This window comes from Talaromyces amestolkiae (assembly GCF_001896365.1).
Source record: "Talaromyces amestolkiae strain CIB chromosome Unknown scaffold27.1, whole genome shotgun sequence".
Lineage (NCBI taxonomy): Eukaryota > Fungi > Ascomycota > Eurotiomycetes > Eurotiales > Trichocomaceae > Talaromyces > Talaromyces amestolkiae.
In genome coordinates this window covers 138,325-155,217 of record NW_024468063.1, presented here as the reverse complement: position 1 = coordinate 155,217, position 16,893 = coordinate 138,325, and the positions used below count along the sequence as shown (strand labels likewise).

The following is a 16,893-nucleotide window of genomic DNA, read 5'->3' as shown; positions in this document are numbered from 1 at the left end:
CTCCCACGAACAACCAGACCGTCCGAGGGTTGTAGCCTAGACAATAGTGGTTAGTAGCGTACGTACTAGCGAACGCTGAAGGCTGCTGCTGAAAAGTGAGCCAATACTGAGAAATCAGACTGGAATGGAGGTCAAGAGGACGCAGAGGAGAGCGTGGGAGAAAGTGAGGCGACCATACGGAAGGCACTGACAGACTGCCGGACCAGCCAGAACACGTCAACTATACACTAGCTGTTTTAGTCGTATTTATCGTACGGCCGGTCTACAATAATTAGTATGCGAGAAATCTTCCTCCTCGTATCGAACGTATCATGTATTTCGTATTTTGTGCACCACGCTAATTATGGACGTGGTAGGCGCTCTATCCGTAGGGGCGCCCGGGTTCTTTCAAGCGATTCTCATAGTAGCACCCGCCCGAACAACCCCTAGAAACCGCTGCTAAGCCGCTAACTGTGCGACAACCGGTTTCAACTTTTCAAGACTTGCGAGTCACGTCTCATCTTCGTATTCAGTCAGCATGTCCGTCGTCGCGGCTGAAAGTGCTCTCAGACTCTGTAGAGTACGTATCATGATGAATGCCGCCTCGTACGTCATGTCGAATCAATCCTACCCTGATCATAGACGCTCGAAAAGAGATGTTCACGGTTCGCTAGAAGTGAACCCATTCGACACTCAACTACCGTTGTAACCGGGAAACACCATCATGAATCCCACCCAAGCCATGGCAGCATGCATGCTCGACCCCGAAGGAGGGTGACTAAAATCGAACAAGAGGCTGAATTCACAGCCCAACACGACCAAAAACAACATCAATTGGTCGGATGTACTACATAGTAAGTATGGACCAGTTCTAGATCACCGGATCGCCGTGGTCATCTGTATTTCTCCGGCGGGTTTGAGATAATGTCTGACTAGTTTCTTCAACATCGCAACATCGATCGCGAGGTCGATTGAACAAACAGAAGAGAAGTGATTCAGGCAGAAGATTCTAAGAATGACATATTGATTCAATAATCCAGCACATACTATGTAAGTAGTCGTTGTATTGATCGAGTTGACGAGTTCATAGTCATACTTCAGAGTGGACCAGGACCGGCCCGTTGCGGACCCCGCGTATAGCCAATCACCACACTCTACCCGCGTCATTCTACTGTACGTACTACATACATACTATGTAGTAGTACGTAGTATTCTCAGATTCTGATCCATCCATTTCTCAGATTTGTCTATTCCTAGACTAGCACGTAGTAGCGAGTAGGTTACGAGTTGCTACCCAAAGCCAGAGTCAGAGCAGAAGCACTTCTAGTTACAGACGTGAGCCAATCCAATCATGTACGAGCATTGAGGCTGATATGTGTCCTTAATAAGCATTCGGCTCGTCTTGTTCTATACAGTATCAGATGATTCGATGCTATTTGATGAGGATGCAAATGCAGAGAGACTCGAAAGACGAAAATGTCTAGATGAGCATGAACAGTGATACAGACCGAAAAGCCCAACTTCATCGACTCATCAGTCAGATATTTGCTCTAGTCGCGATTAATCACGCAGAATGTTGTACAGTCAGTAGATATAATTGGGTAGCGAGCGAGCTACGGCATAGTGCTCAGCGCTAAGCGAGACAATGCATGCGTCGAGGACTCAAAGTTTATGCAGAGTAAAGGCTGCGTGGGGTGCCCGCAATATAAGGCCGATGTTCAGGCGACAAGGCAATAAGGCAGGAGTCTTGACTCCTCAATGCTATGAGTACTCTCCTTCCACGAACGACTCGGAGAAGAGCTCAGCAGACTTACTGTAGTAGTCAATCAAGGCCTGAAAGAGTTACAACTCGGCCATGAGACCCGAGGCCATCATAGAATGGATCCTTTAGATCGTACGGTACAGTCTTCAAGCCATGACATCTATTCGAGCTTGCCCTACGCTCGTGTCTCAATCCAGGGGCCTCGGCGTCGTAGTCATTCGACACGAGTACACTACATCGGAGTTCGGCGCCGTCAACCTATCGACATCACGTCCGTAACAGCCCTAAGCCCTGATTACCTAGTCCGGAAATACGATACAGGCGGAGCGGATTGGCGACGGGGCCGCGAAGTGGGGACCGCGCCCTTATGTAGATCAACTACTCACCCCATGGTCGCGATGATATCAATGCGATTGCGATTGGTAATCTGACTATCTTAGAAAGAGTAACTGTCATGTGTCTGCGATGCATCACGTAAATGAGCATCATTGTGGGTGAATGAGTGAAGTATCAAGTCATACTACTACCGTATTATTACCATCTACTACATTGTTGGAGGGAGATAAACGGGACAAAGACGAACAAAGAACAAAGAGCACATAGAATCGGCTAGCTGCATGATCTGATTTTCAAAATTTCTGAGCTACACGATCCGCCATGGAGGGCAACAACGACCCCTTCATATTCGGGCCTGATGCCTCAACAGACATGGAAACTCTACATGCAATCCACTACGGCAACAACGACAACGGAGCCTACAATCCAACTAACCCTCACGAATCATGCTACCTCGACGCGCCAACCACATCGTCCGACGACGTGGTGACAGACTGGTCAAATCTGCAGCTGTCGTTGAACGGTATTTCGCCGCCGACGACAACGAGTAGTCAGAGCAGCGTCGTGCATGATGGTACCATATTCCAGGAAGCGTTTCTAGCGCATCATTCGCACGTTAGCAATTTGACGCTGGCTATTGAAGGGATGAACAATAACAATGCGGCGGGGTTGTTCGATGCTATCCCCGCTTCAGCTTCCGGCTCAGATGAGTTGAATCTCAATCCGCCATACATCGACGACAAGCCGGGGCGAATGACGAAACAAAGTCTCCGCACACTCAAGGACTGGAGAGCGCAACACGGGGATGCCGCGAGACCTACAAAGCAGCAAGTTCACCGTCTACAGCGACGCACGAATTTATCTTCTGAGCAGATATTGAACTGGTTCAATCATACGAAGCGGCGAGCGGAGACGTTTGGGCATTCCCATACGCAGCAATTGGGGACTGTACCACAGGATTTTTCGACGTCGAATGCGAATGTGAATGGGAATGCCGTGGAGCGGCCGTCTACGCCCGCAGTGCGAGATATCATCTACGCACCTGGCACGCCTTTAGGCGACATGGACCCGATGGAACGCTGGGAGAACTCACCACCCGAACACGAAGCCGCGCTGTTTAGCGACATCGCAAAAGCACTCTCAAATTCCCCTCTCGCAACCGCTACTGTTCCAAACAAATCGCAAACAAGCACCCGATCTGCCTCCCACGCAGACGATTCCGCATCAACACGCTCATCAATAAATCATCGCGACCCATCAACCTCATCCTTGGACTCAGTCGTCTGGTCCGACCACTCCGGCACATCCGCACAATCAGGCCGCTCAGACACCAAACCCGAATACCGTCGACGCGCACGCAAGAGACGCACAAACCCGTTGTCTCGAGGGTTGAACCTCAACAGCCTGCGCAGCAACAACGTGCCCAAAACGTTTCAGTGCACATTTTGCACGGATAGTTTCAAGACGAAGTACGACTGGTCGCGGCATGAGAAATCGCTTCATCTCGCGCTTGAGTCGTGGACTTGCTCGCCTTTCGGTGCTGTCAGCCACGACGACGAGAATGCCGACGAGGAGCCGAAATGCGTCTATTGCAACACTGGCTCGCCTACAGAAGACCATCTGCATACCCACCGCTACCTCGCCTGCGACGGCCGCCCGGAATCCGAACGCACATACTACCGCAAAGACCATCTCCGGCAACACCTGAGGCTGGTGCACGGCTGCCGCTTCATCCCTTCAATGGAAAAATGGAAACACACTCCCGAATTCGTGCGTTCCCGATGCGGATTCTGCGATAAACTGCTGTCCACATGGCAGGCTCGCGTCGATCATTTGGCCGCGCATTTCAGGTCTGGCGCATCGATGGCCGAGTGGGTTGGTGGATGGGGGTTTGAGCCACAGATATCACGGTTGATAGAAAATGGGATACCGCCCTTTCTGATTCATCAGGAGAGAAATACGGTTGCGCCGTTTACGGGGAGTATTGCGCTGCAACAGCAATCCAAGAAGCAGCCTGCTAATAGAGTTGGAAATAATGATGAGGGCGATAAAGCGGAAGAAGAGGAGAACTCGAAACCGTATATTAATCAATACTCGTATCCAGCTACGGGCGAAGGGTCGTGGTATGATTGCTTCGAGACGCAGTTGGCGACGTATATCAATGCCGTGATTGCGACTGAGGGCCGGATTCCGTCTGATAAGGAGATTCAAGATCAAGGACGCAGGTTCGTGTTTGATGATGATGATCCGTGGCATCAGACCATTGCCGAGAATGTGATGTGGTTGGAATATTTCAAGGAGAGGCATGGGTTTAATAGCCTTATTCTCTAGTCTTCATTTTTTCGGTTCCATGTACTTTACTCGCTACTCTTGTATATAAAGTCTATAAATATAAATGGCATGCGTTCGTTATATTTGGTATCTAATCATGAATACTTCTCCCCAATATACTTCTCTCTCACCCCTCTCCTTGCAGTCGTAATCTTCATATAATTATATGCCACCACACTGGCCATGATAGCGACCACACCACATACATTGACGCTCGTGAGCTGGTCACCAAACACCACGCCCGCCACACTGATAATTACTACTTCCTTCAAAATTCCGCACACACTCAACGTGACCACCGACGACCGCTGCAGTAGCGCGAATTGCGATAATACCATACAGAATGCGAGACACCCAGGTAACAGCAACAACGAAATAGCGGTCGACGTACTCCCGCAGGATTCGCTGAGAGCGTATAGTGCGTCAATGATTTCGTTCGGATCTTCGAGTGAGATCGATATTCCGATCAACGTGATAAACACCACGGGACTGAGATGAAACAGCATCGATACGGGGTTCGAGGTCGCGGGATGTTTCAGGATCAACAATTGCGACAGAGCCCATCGGAATCCAGAGAAGAACGCGGACCCGGTCACGAGCGCGAAGCCGGGGAGACTGAATGTGACTTCTCCCAGGACCATCATGACTTCGCCCGCGGTCATAACGGCGATTATGGTTGCGAGGCGCAGGGATGGCTTTTCGAGGCCGAAGAGGAATGCAAACAGCAAAATAAAGACGAGCGTGGATGATTTGCAGGCTGTCATGAATGTGAGTGATGAGAAGCGTAGGGACATGTTGCCGAGGCCCATGTCGAGAGCGGTCGCGACGCCGCCGGGGATTAGGTGGATGAGGTATAAGCGTTTGAGCGACATGCCGCGTTGAGGGTCGGCGCCTGGGAGGACGGCAGACGGTGGGAGGCTCATTCGTTGCGGTCGGAGGGAGGGGACGAGGTAGAGGAACAGAGCGGAGAGGGCGAATTGGACTACTTGGTGCAGGCTGGTCATGAAGAGAGGGAAGGGGAAGGAGATGATGTCGCCGGAGAACATCCATTTATTGTACTATCCCAGGATATTAGCATGTTTCTTTCAGCGAAACGGAAGGGTTGACGGGGGCGTACAATAGAAATAGCCAGCGAAAACGTATGCCACAGCACCGCCAACAAGGCGATGCTGAGCGCATGATGTATAAAATCCAGATCCGACAGCGTCTCGCGGACAGTCCGTTTCGTGTACAGCACAAATTGGTCTATGGAGGATGTGCGGCGATGCGGTTTTTCTTTCTGCTGCTGTTGCGAGGATAGGAGTCCGACTTCTTCGGCGGCGGCCAGGCTGATGTCGTCGTCGGACGAATCGAAGATGCTAACTTCGTATATATCGGTCATGGCGGTCATTTTTTTTTTGTCTTTCAATTATAAGGAGTGTGTTGAAACGAGGTTAGGACGAAAGGACGGTGTGCGATCGTGCAGCCATGAATCCCTCTTAATTTCAGTCTCGAATTGTGCGTCCTCGTAGGTGTCGTGTGCCGTGTGTCGTGTGTCGTGTGTCGGGAGAAAAGGAAAATGGCGAAATTCAGATCGTTGCTTGCAAAGTGGTTTCAAAGGAGTCAGTCACCCTTTAAGCTTTCCCACAGAGTGAACGGAAAGAAAAGCAAAGCCCTTGTATGTAATACTACGGATAAGCAGTTTCCATACGCCGAGAATTACAGAGCAGTCAGAACAAATAACTTCCGCCGCGCTCCGAACGTACAGGCAGCCAGGTTTGGTCGTTACTTATTCGAGTTGGTACCAACTTCTACTAGTAAGTGGATCTGCTCCAGAGGCTCAGAGTGACAACACATGATTTTTCCTTTACTGTGCGCATACATACAGACTGCACAAAAGGGCAATGGGCCGGCCCAACGAACTGGACGGACGAAGAATTCGGATACGAGCAGTCTAGCACCCCCGGGCGGATCCAGTAGGCCAATCACGCAGCAGAACTAGGCGCAATCCCTGTATCAGAAGAATAGGGCCTAGGCTAGACGGGGTTAAGCTTTTCAGGAGTGGAAATTGGAGCTAGAAAGGGAAAGACGTGGAGACTTGCGAAGGGATGCGATTAATACATAGTACAGACACTGAAACGGAATGGGCGGTGCATTCAGCCGTACGGATACTCCCTACACTCCATACAGAAAAGAAGAAAAAGGAGTTGAGACTGTTTGAAACATAGTACTGTCTGTAGATAGTAAGTGAATAATAATACCGCGGTGTACTACTGTGGCGGTGTCATAGAGATGCCCGATCGACAGACTGTAGTACCTCGGCCAATATCCAGTACCAGCATAGTATGTGGATCATTCACATCTCGACTATGATGACCGGAATACATCATGATTCCTGCTAAAGTTGCTATGGATCGGTCTAGTCTGTCGTCTCTGTGTAAATTGCAAATAGTCTGAATATTATTTCTGAAGAATACTTGGAAGTTGGTATGTGTCATAGCCATGTCATTCCCCTTGCTTGCTCCAACCAGCTATCATCGACTATTTACGTGGGAGAACAACTAGCGAGACGATCGCCAGCTCATTTGCGGGGTCTAGCTCTAACCCTCCTCTTGTCGCGCGACTCGATCAGATGATCCGATCGTCTCTGCTTTTGCATATTGCACATTATTGAATCTTAATCTCGAAATGTCCGATCGTAAAATTTTAGAAGAGTCACCTGAAGAGTCAACTCTTTGACCGCCAAAAGTCAGCCGTGGGAAAGCCAGTTGTTCCCCGCAGCTTCCCAAGGTTGGCTTTTCGGCCAGACACATGACCTGCGTGCCCTACTTTCTCGGTATGACTATGCAATATATGCAATATTATGCGATGCTAGTTAATTGTATCATGACTCGAGAAGGTATTTCGAATTTAAAATAAAGCTGACCATGTGGCTTCTTTCTTTACGTGGCTGGAATTCCCCCGAATACGCATGTCTACGGTCGGACATGGTCATTGACAGCTTACCTACTACGTACTACTACGTAGTCAAAAGTTACTGAAACCTGTTGGCTGTTATTGATTCCCGATCATTCAGCGTCTCAATATCGTGCAGAACCTGGAATATTTCGCCATACCTAGGTACGGTCATCCTGTGTATATATAGTATATACCCGTGGACATCCGGAGCGTTCGGCACACGACAACCTTGGATCCTGGCACGTGTCGATTCGGTATAATCTGCACACAGTATCGCTAGAACCACCACCAATTTATGTGCCTAGCATAATGCCTAACATAGAAACTTTCACCGAGCCAAGAACCAACACTGGGATCGTGTTGGTTTGCACATTGTATCGGTTCCGTTCCTGAGCGACGGACAAAACCTCCAGTGAAATGGATGGATTGAATCAATTGGTGGCGATTGATAAGCCATTGCTTGAACTGCGGACTTTATGAAGTCATCAGAAAATACTTCATTGACAGCCTTGGACTAAGGGCATTTAGTAGAGCTTACGATCTTTGAATACGGCTTTATCGAGCGTTCAACTTAATGTTAACCGACCCTTCCTAGGTCATTCGAGGTCTCGCGAAATACATAACTTCATCATCTTCTACACCTAGACAGATGAAAGTCACCTGATCTTACAGCAGCTATAAAATTTTTGATTATCAAATTAGAGATGTGACAAAATTAAAGAAACATTCTAGCAGAGTAAGCTCTAAGATCGATCTGAGCAGTAATAGAAATAGCACCAATTAAAGATGTGTCGAGCATAATGGCAATGAGGGAGGCCTTCGAGAAATAACGGACAAGCTCCTCCGCTATGAACTAATTAAACAAAGTGGAATGGTATTAAATTAATATTCGCCCTAGCAATGCTCGAAAAAATACATATTACTAAAAATTCTCTCTATGACAAGGTCTTTCACTCGGACAGACTCGCAACCGCATCCTTGACCCGAGGGATTTTCTCCTCAAGAACATCGACGACTTCAGTCCACATTGCCTTCTGCAAGATCTTGCCTTCGTCACTCGTAATATACTTGCCAGCTCTAATGTATTTGTCAGCACAACCCCATTTTCTCCTCTGGAAGGTTAACTCACTGCCCGTAGCTTCCATCTGCAGACAACCACCGTCCGTGTGAATCCTCCCCTAAAGTGGATGCGCCAACAAGCACGCGAGCGCCATTTTCTGCAGGTCTCAAAAGCAAATAAGAGCCGATGCCCTTGATAACGACGAATAGAGTGCTGTCGAACTCTCTTGCGACGTCGCTTCGGCATGCACCAGGACACGCATCATTAACAATCACCGTTGGTTTGCCTTTGCCATCGACACAGCGATATGCTAGCTCTCTTGTAATCCACATCATGAATAGCTTAGAGGCCACATGCTGCTGATACGGTCCCACCCCAAGGTCACTGTTGTATTTGTGGAGAAGCCGATCTTCGTCTTGAGGTTTCAACTGCACATCAATATGCCCTGTCGATGTGACTACAACCAGATGTGCCGGTGAATTTGCAGTATGGGACGCCTGCAGCTTTGGGGCGAGGAGGATCGCTAAGAGCGCAGTCCCAAGAGTATTGACTTGAAGATTGTTCTCCCATCCCTTCTCAGACACCTTGAACGTGCGAGTCATGATACCTGCGTTGAGAACAACGATATCGACCCTTTTCAAGCTCTCAACTCGCTTGGCGAATGCATCGATGCTTTCGAAGCTAGCCATGTCCAATTGCCATACTTGGACAACGCCTGCCCGTCCTGTGGCTTTTTCAATTTGCGATTTTGCCAGCTCGCCCTTCTGCAGACTCCTGACACCCAGAATGACTGTTGATGCGGCGAGTTGGACATATTTGAGGGCGGTTGCATAACCCACGCCGGAGTTTGACCCTGTCACGATCACGGTCTTGCCTTCGAAAGTCGTTGTGATTTGCTTGGGTGGGAAGAATTTGCCTCTGAGAAGAAATAAAGGACCGGGCATTTTGGAAGAAATGGGGAACAATAATTTTTTTACAGCGAGCCTGACCAAGGAAAGTGTTTAATATAATGGATGTGATGGAAGCCTTTGTTCAAGGCTGATGGATTTTGTGATTTAACTGCTCCATGGTAGCGATCGAAGTCCTTATATACAGCCATAGGGGATTAGTCGGCAGCGGAGACTCCTGATTCTGCTTAGAAATGATAGTATGGTGATGTATCGATCATTCCATAAGAAAACGTCTCCTATATTGTGCTGCCGAACCTTTGAAGGAAAGAAAATGTCGGGAGGCTACGGAAAACCCGATGATTCTCTATGCGTTAACCCTATGCCTGAAATAGGTTAGACCATTTAATTACAGGCTTATCATTTCGGGTCGGAATCGCCGATACCGTCTCGTACTTTCCGACCACCGATGTCCCCTCAAACATCAGGTTGTTCATCTCTGTATATAAAATTGCAGATCAACACGGACGTTCCGAGTCATAATTGATGATGAACCCACGTATAAGGAGGCGAGCGTGTCTCAGCTGCACCAGCGCCAAGGTCAAGTGCACTTCTTCTTCGTTGGACGCAGAATCATGCGGAAGATGTGAGAGATTGGGCAAAGTGTGCAACTATGCAGAGCCTTCTTCTGAGGCAAGACGAAATAGCAGAGGGATCTCGTGAGTGTCGCAAACTCATCTGATGTCTGCATGGTCTTGTAGGATTCGAGAGCGCTTTGGAACGGCGTGCTCATAAGAGTCACTTGAGTGCTTGATAACATGCCTCCATTCAATCGCTGAACTCGACCTAATGACCGAAGCGGACTCAGTGATTGAGAACAACCCTTCCATATTGACCAGGTATTTCAGTGCAAGCTAATACATCCTCAGATCTGTCAAGAGACTTGAGGAGAAGTTGGAGCTGTTGTCTACACAAGTAGCTACTTTGACTCAACATGTCCACTCAGCCTCATTTCAAGGGTCCCGAAGTAATCAATCTGCCCATGAGAATCTTCATCCCAGCCTTTCACCCTCACGCGAACGGATAAGCGGAAATCACTTTGCGTCTTCCCGGTCCCTGCCCAGGTCTAGAGACGTTCATAATGATAGCTTGACAAATGTGGTTGTACGTGATCTAGGAGGTCTTACATCTGCGGATCGTCAACTTGAGACTTTCCGACGAGCTTTCGTTAACTATTTCCCATTTGTGGTCGTGCCTACCAAAGTCAGCGTGGAAGCTCTTCAAAATGATAATCCATTCCTTTTCTTGTGTATTATGGCTGTCACTTCTTTTGAGGATCCCATACTACAACGCAGACTAGGAAAGGAGATCAAGCAGCAGATTTGTGATCGCTTAGTGATGGGTTGTGAAGCTAGTATGGATCTTTTACAAGGTCTTTTGGTCTTCGTAGCCTGGTACCATTACTTCTGTCTGCCTGGGAAGCACCAATACTTCCTCATGGTACAGCTTTGTGTGAACATGTGCCATGAGTTGAGATTGGACTTGAATGAGAAGGGAAAGAGAGGTCTAGAGACGGCCCATACCCAAGGGAGACCACGAACTCTGGCAGAGATGAGAGCTCTTCTTGGTACATATTGTTTATCATCTACGTATGCTCTACTTGCACAGTTACAATTGTCGTGAACATCGAGCTGACTATTGACTCTAATAAGGTTATCGATGGTGCTGAGAAAACGAACGGTTATGCACTACACATCATATATGGACGATTGTTGTACATCTCTCACACAAGGGAGCAATGTTCCTAGCGATCAGTTGATCATGCCATTTGTGGAAATCCATGTTCTTCAAAGGAAGATAGGCGATGCTTTTTGCTACCATGATACATCTACCTGCGACATAAGAGGCGAGCGCGCACTCCAGATCACCGTTGATTCTTTCTCTCATGAGCTGAATAGACTAAAGAAGGCTATTGGCTCAACAAATAGAAATGCTATTCTGGTGCAACAACTTCACTCCCTGGAAGTTTGGATCTATGAATTCGCCCTCTATAATGAGTTTTGGCAAAGCAATTTTGTCCCTGCTCGACTCACTCGGCCAGAGACTAACCGCTCAATTCAATCCTCAATGCAGCGGACTAATATGCTGCGGCAGCTCGTCGCAGCAACTGTCTCATCCCAAGATTGGTGTCTGTCACTCAACAATGCCGACCTACTTCATTTTCCATTCTCCTGGTGGGCAGAACTTACCTACGTCATGATTGTCCAAGTCAAGACTGTTTTTCTCGACTCTGAGACTGGACTCACAGGACAAGAACAGATGAATTTACGGCAATATGATCAGGCAGAATCGCTAGAAGCTGACTTCAGAAGAGCTGCTGAAAAGGAAGTCATGATACCTCATGTGCTGGATATGTACATGGGGAAACTGGCTATGTTGACCACGCAGGCTGTTGATGATGACGGCTATAGGGACATGGTATATAATTATGGGGCTATGCTCAAAAGCGTAAAATCTGGGTACGAAAGCCGACTTGGATCTGCGAATAGACCTGCTCTGGGGCAACTCGAAATACAGCAGGATCAGTCATCCCTTTTACACCACGCGTATCCCAAAGTCACGAGTACGGACATGCAAGGATCGATGCCGCCAGCAGTTAGCACCAATCATATCGAGCTAGAATTAGGTGACCTGGACAGTTCTTCTACAAGCCAACTGAACTTGCAATTTGATTTACCCCCACCTGGATTTGACGACTTCGTATGGGACACGATGATGAATGATTTCTCATTCCTCATGCCCCAAAATGGTCCATCTATTTGATGTCTCACCGAGGTTGGCTCACACAAGCTTGAGATTGTCATCAATACTTGTATCGATACACTGCTTTCGAGCTACTCGAGAGGTTAACACCTGCAAACACTCGCACATGCGGCACTTCACAGTCATGTGAGGTTGGAGGATGCGAAGGAGCCATCAGCGGTGGAGTAGCGACTTGCTAAGCGTGGTCAGCCAAAAAGGGAGATTGAAAATGATTATATTGCAGGTTTAATGAGCGAATAGAATTCTTTGCACATGTTGGACGGATAGCCGTCCAATATCTGTAGAGTGAAACTTAAATTCAAATTTGTCTTGATATTATTGTTTCCTAATATTTGGTATACTATGAAGTATGTAACCAAGGAACTGAATAGAGATTCGAAAGGCTTTTGCTGGACAGATAACTATAGATTAAGAGTCAGAAGAGAAATTCTAGCAATTATTGCACAACCACTTCCCAACTAACAGGAAATGAAAATTGTTCAAATAATTATAACTCTGCAAGACCATACATAAGAGACTGATCAAGACCTAGACTGGCCATAATTTCTCGATCCCTGTTCCAGTCTTCATCTTTGTATATGTGCATTAATCTCGGACTGATGTCTTTTGCATTCCCAAAAGCTATAAACCAAATCTTCATCTTCTTGTACGACATCATCACACCTCGAACATCATGTAACGGCATGACGCCTTCTGAACTCACTTCAACACACACTTTCTCTTCCCAGTGTATAGGTACCGGAATGTCGACCTCGGCTCTTAACGTTCGCCAACTCGTATCTGAGGTCGGATCAAATTCCATTAACGATTCAAACAAGGGTATCGCGTCACCACCTCGTTTGAAGATGACTTTGAAGTGATGGCTACACCTCCATTGTAGAAATTGACGACCCGATAGGACTAGTCGTTCGTCCCAGAGATAGAGGTTTATGGATGCCGTGCGGAGTATAGGTTCGAGGAGGTGTGCGTCACCTTCTGTGTAGGTTTCGTTCGTGGGGATGAATATGATTTCGCCTCTGAGTTTGATTGTGTCAGTGTTTGTGGGAGGTGGCTTCCTGAATAACATATCAAACGTTGGTATAATGATACACAATGGTGGATATAGTCCACTAACCTGTCACCGGAAACTTCTGCTATTCTGCTAAAAGGTAGTCGGAACATTTATATTAGTGTATCTCCCTCAATAACAAAATATACTGAGTTATAGAAGATTAAAAGAGATGACAGGACCTAGGGATCAAGAGAATATACCAAATTTGTCTCCCTAGTCAGGAGATTCTACATACACCTACCACCATGTCCTCATTGTCATAAAAATGGTATATCTTAAAAACGATGAACGACCCAATAATTTTCCATTCGACTGTTTCACAGAACACAATTTACTTCTCCAAAGTTCCGAGACAAGCTACGAATTGAGTATGGTCAAGTTGTACAATTCCCGAAACGTTCATTCCGTGATGATTGATATGTTTGATTGTAACCCAATCCTATGAATTACTATTCAAATCTAGAATACAGCATGCTTTTGAGCATGAAGCGTGGGAAATGAAAGGTCAACAAAAAGTATGTTAGGTATCACTCCACTTCAAAGTATTTATGTGATCATGAACTTTAGAACGGAAAGTAACGCCTATTACCCGATTCGGAAACATATAGGGCTAACGGCATTAATTCCTCTCTTTCTGCCGATAAAGTTGGAATATCGTGAGACCGTTTCAGATCGAGACCTTGACGTACACCAATTACGTGCAGAGCTAAATCTTCTGGGCATCGATTGCCATGTGCTGGAAGTAAGCAATGCACTATCCAAGCTTACCCGAATCGTAACTCCGGGAATTCGTATGCCGCACGAGAAAACTTTCGCCTTTCTTTCCTCTTTACTGCAAGCATCTATCCCGAATGAGTTGGAATTAACTTGATCAGTCTAGTGTTGCTAATTCTGAACTCTAATCACTTCGGTCTTCTATCCAATTGACCCAAATCTGTCACACTAAGAACAACTAGATTGTTTAGTGGCCAGTGCACCCACAACATTTAGACTATTGTGTAAGATAGTTCCTCCCCGGAGAATTCATTCTGCATATGCATATGAGCTAGAACATTCTCATATCGATCCGATGTCCATCCTCGAACGTTGTATATCGTCAGGTCTTTTCATAGATTCTCATCCTCTCGGCTATGATTACCACCAACTTACACGGCTGCAGATCACACGCTTCAGATGAGAAACATTTGAAGTAGACATTCGATCTGCTCCAAGCTCTCGATTGGAGTGTGGGGCTGCAATAAATCTCCGGAGTGTCTCCAACTTCATGATTCGTGTTGTCCCCGCAAAAGTTTTCGGCATATAGCCCAAATCGAAACTACCGAATACCCCATGGGGAGACCAGAGAAGAACGACGTACAAATACATGTGATGACCCCAGATTTTCAGTAAGAGTCTTTGAAATTGCATTTCTGACAATGTGCGGGTATTCAAATAGACCCATCTAGTGATAAAAGGATACGAATAATGACCCAAGACTCCAAAACATCCCAACCCATTCAGGGTACCAACGAGGAAGTGGAACAGATAGAAACACTGTCTCCACAGGTCAATGATAATATCAATGAAAAATCCAAGATCAAAGAAGAAACGACTGCAGCACCTGAATATGTGAACGAATTCAACGAACAAGTCAGCCTGAGTTGGCGATCATGGATGGTCGTCTTGGTCTCGTGTTTCGCCATTGTTGCGCAAGTCTTTGTCGTCACGGCTGCTGGTTCGGTCATCGCGTTTATAATTCGCGATCTGGGCAAGAACAGTCCCGATGCGGGTGCTCTTGCTGGATGGATCATTCGTATGTCTTTTACCTTTCTCATTGCCTTCCGCGGACACTAATGATACGAATATAGAGGGTCCCCTCCTAATGCAATCCGTATTGTCACCTATCGTCGGACGACTCAGCGATGTCCTTGACAGAAAATATATTGCCTCTGTGCCTCCTTTGATTGCTTTCGTCGGTGCCGTTGTCTCTGCCAAAGCAACTTCTATCAGTATGCTGATTGGCGGCGGTATACTCATTGGCGCAACGCTGGCAACGATTGCTATCGTGCAGGCTATTCCGAGTGAGATCTTGCCGTTGAAGCATCGAGCTTTGGCAAATGGATTCGCTTATATGGGTGGTGCTATTGGCGGAATGTTAGATCCTCTCCCTTCATAGCGGAAAGTAAAAATACCTGACTTTCAAAATAGATCGGGAGGTTTAGTAGCTGGCGCAGTTACAGAAGCAAACCCCAGCGGATGGAGAGACATTTTCTGGATCCAGGCTGGCTTGCACATTGCCACAAGTGCTGGACTTTTGCTCTTCTATCATCCAACCCGCCGAACTGATTACCCCAGAATGTCATTCAAGGAACACCTCTGGGCCTGTGACCCTATTGGATCTCTTATGTTTATTGCGAGTGTGACATGTCTGTTGTTGTCTTTGAACTGGGCCGCTGGGTTGTATGCGTGGTCTGATGTACATGTTGCTGCTCCTCTTGGTGTCGGTCTGTTCCTGTTTGTTCTTTTCTGTTTATACGGTAAGTTTGATCAATGTCCCATTAGCAAAAGGATATTTCCTAACCCCAAGTGTAGAATGGAAAGGCAGAAACGACGGCCTTGTGGCCCACGTCTTCTTTCAAGGCTCCCCAAACTTTGCTTTATCAGTCTTTGCCTTTGCCGTCGAAGGATGGATATTTTACAGTGCCGTTACCAGTGTCATCCCACAAGTTACTCTTTATCTTGGCTTGGAGACGAGTGCTTTGATCATCTCTGTCAGAGGTCTGGCTTATAATGCTTCGGCAGCTCTTTGCTCTATGGCCATCACGTAGGTTTTCCCCATACTTTTCTGGAGGATCAAAACTAATATCGTATATACAGATGGTACTCGACAAGGACGAAAGATCTGAAGTGGCCTTTGGTTGTTACCTTTGGTTTCTTTTTGATTGCGTAAGTCTCCCTTACTTGTCGATAACCACACCACTAACAACCAACCAGAACAATCACCTACACCGTGATAACCCCCTCAATGAATAAAGCTCAAATCGGGTTCAATGTCTTGATCGGCATCGGTCTCTCTGGTCCCTTGACTTTACTCGTTGCTCTCGTCCAATTCACTGCTCCCCATCGCCATCTCTCAACAGCCACTGGACTCGCATTTTCCGCTCGCGCAATCGGCGGCGCTTTCGGCTCCGCCGTTCTCGACGCCATCATCAATGGCGTATTGGGCAACACATATGCATCCAAAGTCAGCACTGCCGCCGTTGACGCTGGATTGCCGCAATCAGACATCTCTGCACTTTTAGCTGCCATGTCCGCGGGCACACCGTTGACATCTGTTCCTGGTATTAATACGACTATTGCTGCGGCTGCAGAGATAGCGAGTCAAAATGCGTATGCGCATGCATATCATTTGGCGTGGGCGAGTATCATCCCGTTCGTGGTGTTGGGTATTGGCTCGGTGTTGGGGTTGAAGGGTGTTAAGCATCTGATGACTGAGGAGATTGAGGCGACTGTTGAGCATGTGCCGGTCAATGATGTTGAGAAGCCGTTGTAACGTCTTTTGTATAGTTGGTACGCAAGTACCATGGTGGCATATTGGGATTGTACCTACATAAATACACGTACTCTGGTGTACGCATACGAGAGATCAGCGTCGTATCCCTTGCATTCCATGACATTAAACATCTCGTACCACGTGCTCCGTAGATCTCATTTAAGGCAATACTCACTAGATTGGAGCAACCTTCAT

General features: G+C 47.1%; 5 protein-coding genes across 5 annotated transcripts; 3 read left to right on the top strand and 2 right to left on the bottom strand.

Annotated features, from left to right (window-relative positions):
- Positions 1-2,398: 2,398 nt before the first annotated feature.
- On the top strand, positions 2,399-4,408 carry BHQ10_009865 (uncharacterized protein; the record flags this gene model as incomplete). The annotated part of the gene is made up of 1 exon (XM_040882826.1): positions 2,399-4,408. One exon carries the CDS (start codon positions 2,399-2,401, stop codon positions 4,406-4,408), a length of 2,010 nt encoding a protein of 669 aa, XP_040738367.1.
- A 95-nt stretch (positions 4,409-4,503) lies between these two features.
- Positions 4,504-5,798, bottom strand: BHQ10_009864 (uncharacterized protein; the record flags this gene model as incomplete). Its single annotated transcript, XM_040882825.1, has 2 exons — positions 4,504-5,466; positions 5,526-5,798. 2 exons carry the CDS (start codon positions 5,796-5,798, stop codon positions 4,504-4,506), a joined length of 1,236 nt encoding a protein of 411 aa, XP_040738366.1.
- A 2,497-nt stretch (positions 5,799-8,295) lies between these two features.
- On the bottom strand, positions 8,296-9,349 carry BHQ10_009863 (uncharacterized protein; the record flags this gene model as incomplete). Its single annotated transcript, XM_040882824.1, has 2 exons — positions 8,296-8,422; positions 8,475-9,349. The coding sequence occupies 2 exons, from the start codon at positions 9,347-9,349 to the stop codon at positions 8,296-8,298; spliced, it is 1,002 nt and encodes a 333-aa protein (XP_040738365.1).
- A 1,764-nt stretch (positions 9,350-11,113) lies between these two features.
- BHQ10_009862 (uncharacterized protein) lies at positions 11,114-12,115 on the top strand (the record flags this gene model as incomplete). Its single annotated transcript, XM_040882823.1, has 1 exon — positions 11,114-12,115. One exon carries the CDS (start codon positions 11,114-11,116, stop codon positions 12,113-12,115), a length of 1,002 nt encoding a protein of 333 aa, XP_040738364.1.
- Positions 12,116-14,630: 2,515 nt separating this feature from the next.
- BHQ10_009861 (uncharacterized protein) lies at positions 14,631-16,698 on the top strand (the record flags this gene model as incomplete). Its single annotated transcript, XM_040882822.1, has 6 exons — positions 14,631-14,958; positions 15,014-15,299; positions 15,354-15,682; positions 15,738-15,969; positions 16,023-16,091; positions 16,140-16,698. The coding sequence occupies 6 exons, from the start codon at positions 14,631-14,633 to the stop codon at positions 16,696-16,698; spliced, it is 1,803 nt and encodes a 600-aa protein (XP_040738363.1).
- Between the last annotated feature and the right edge of the window lie 195 nt (positions 16,699-16,893).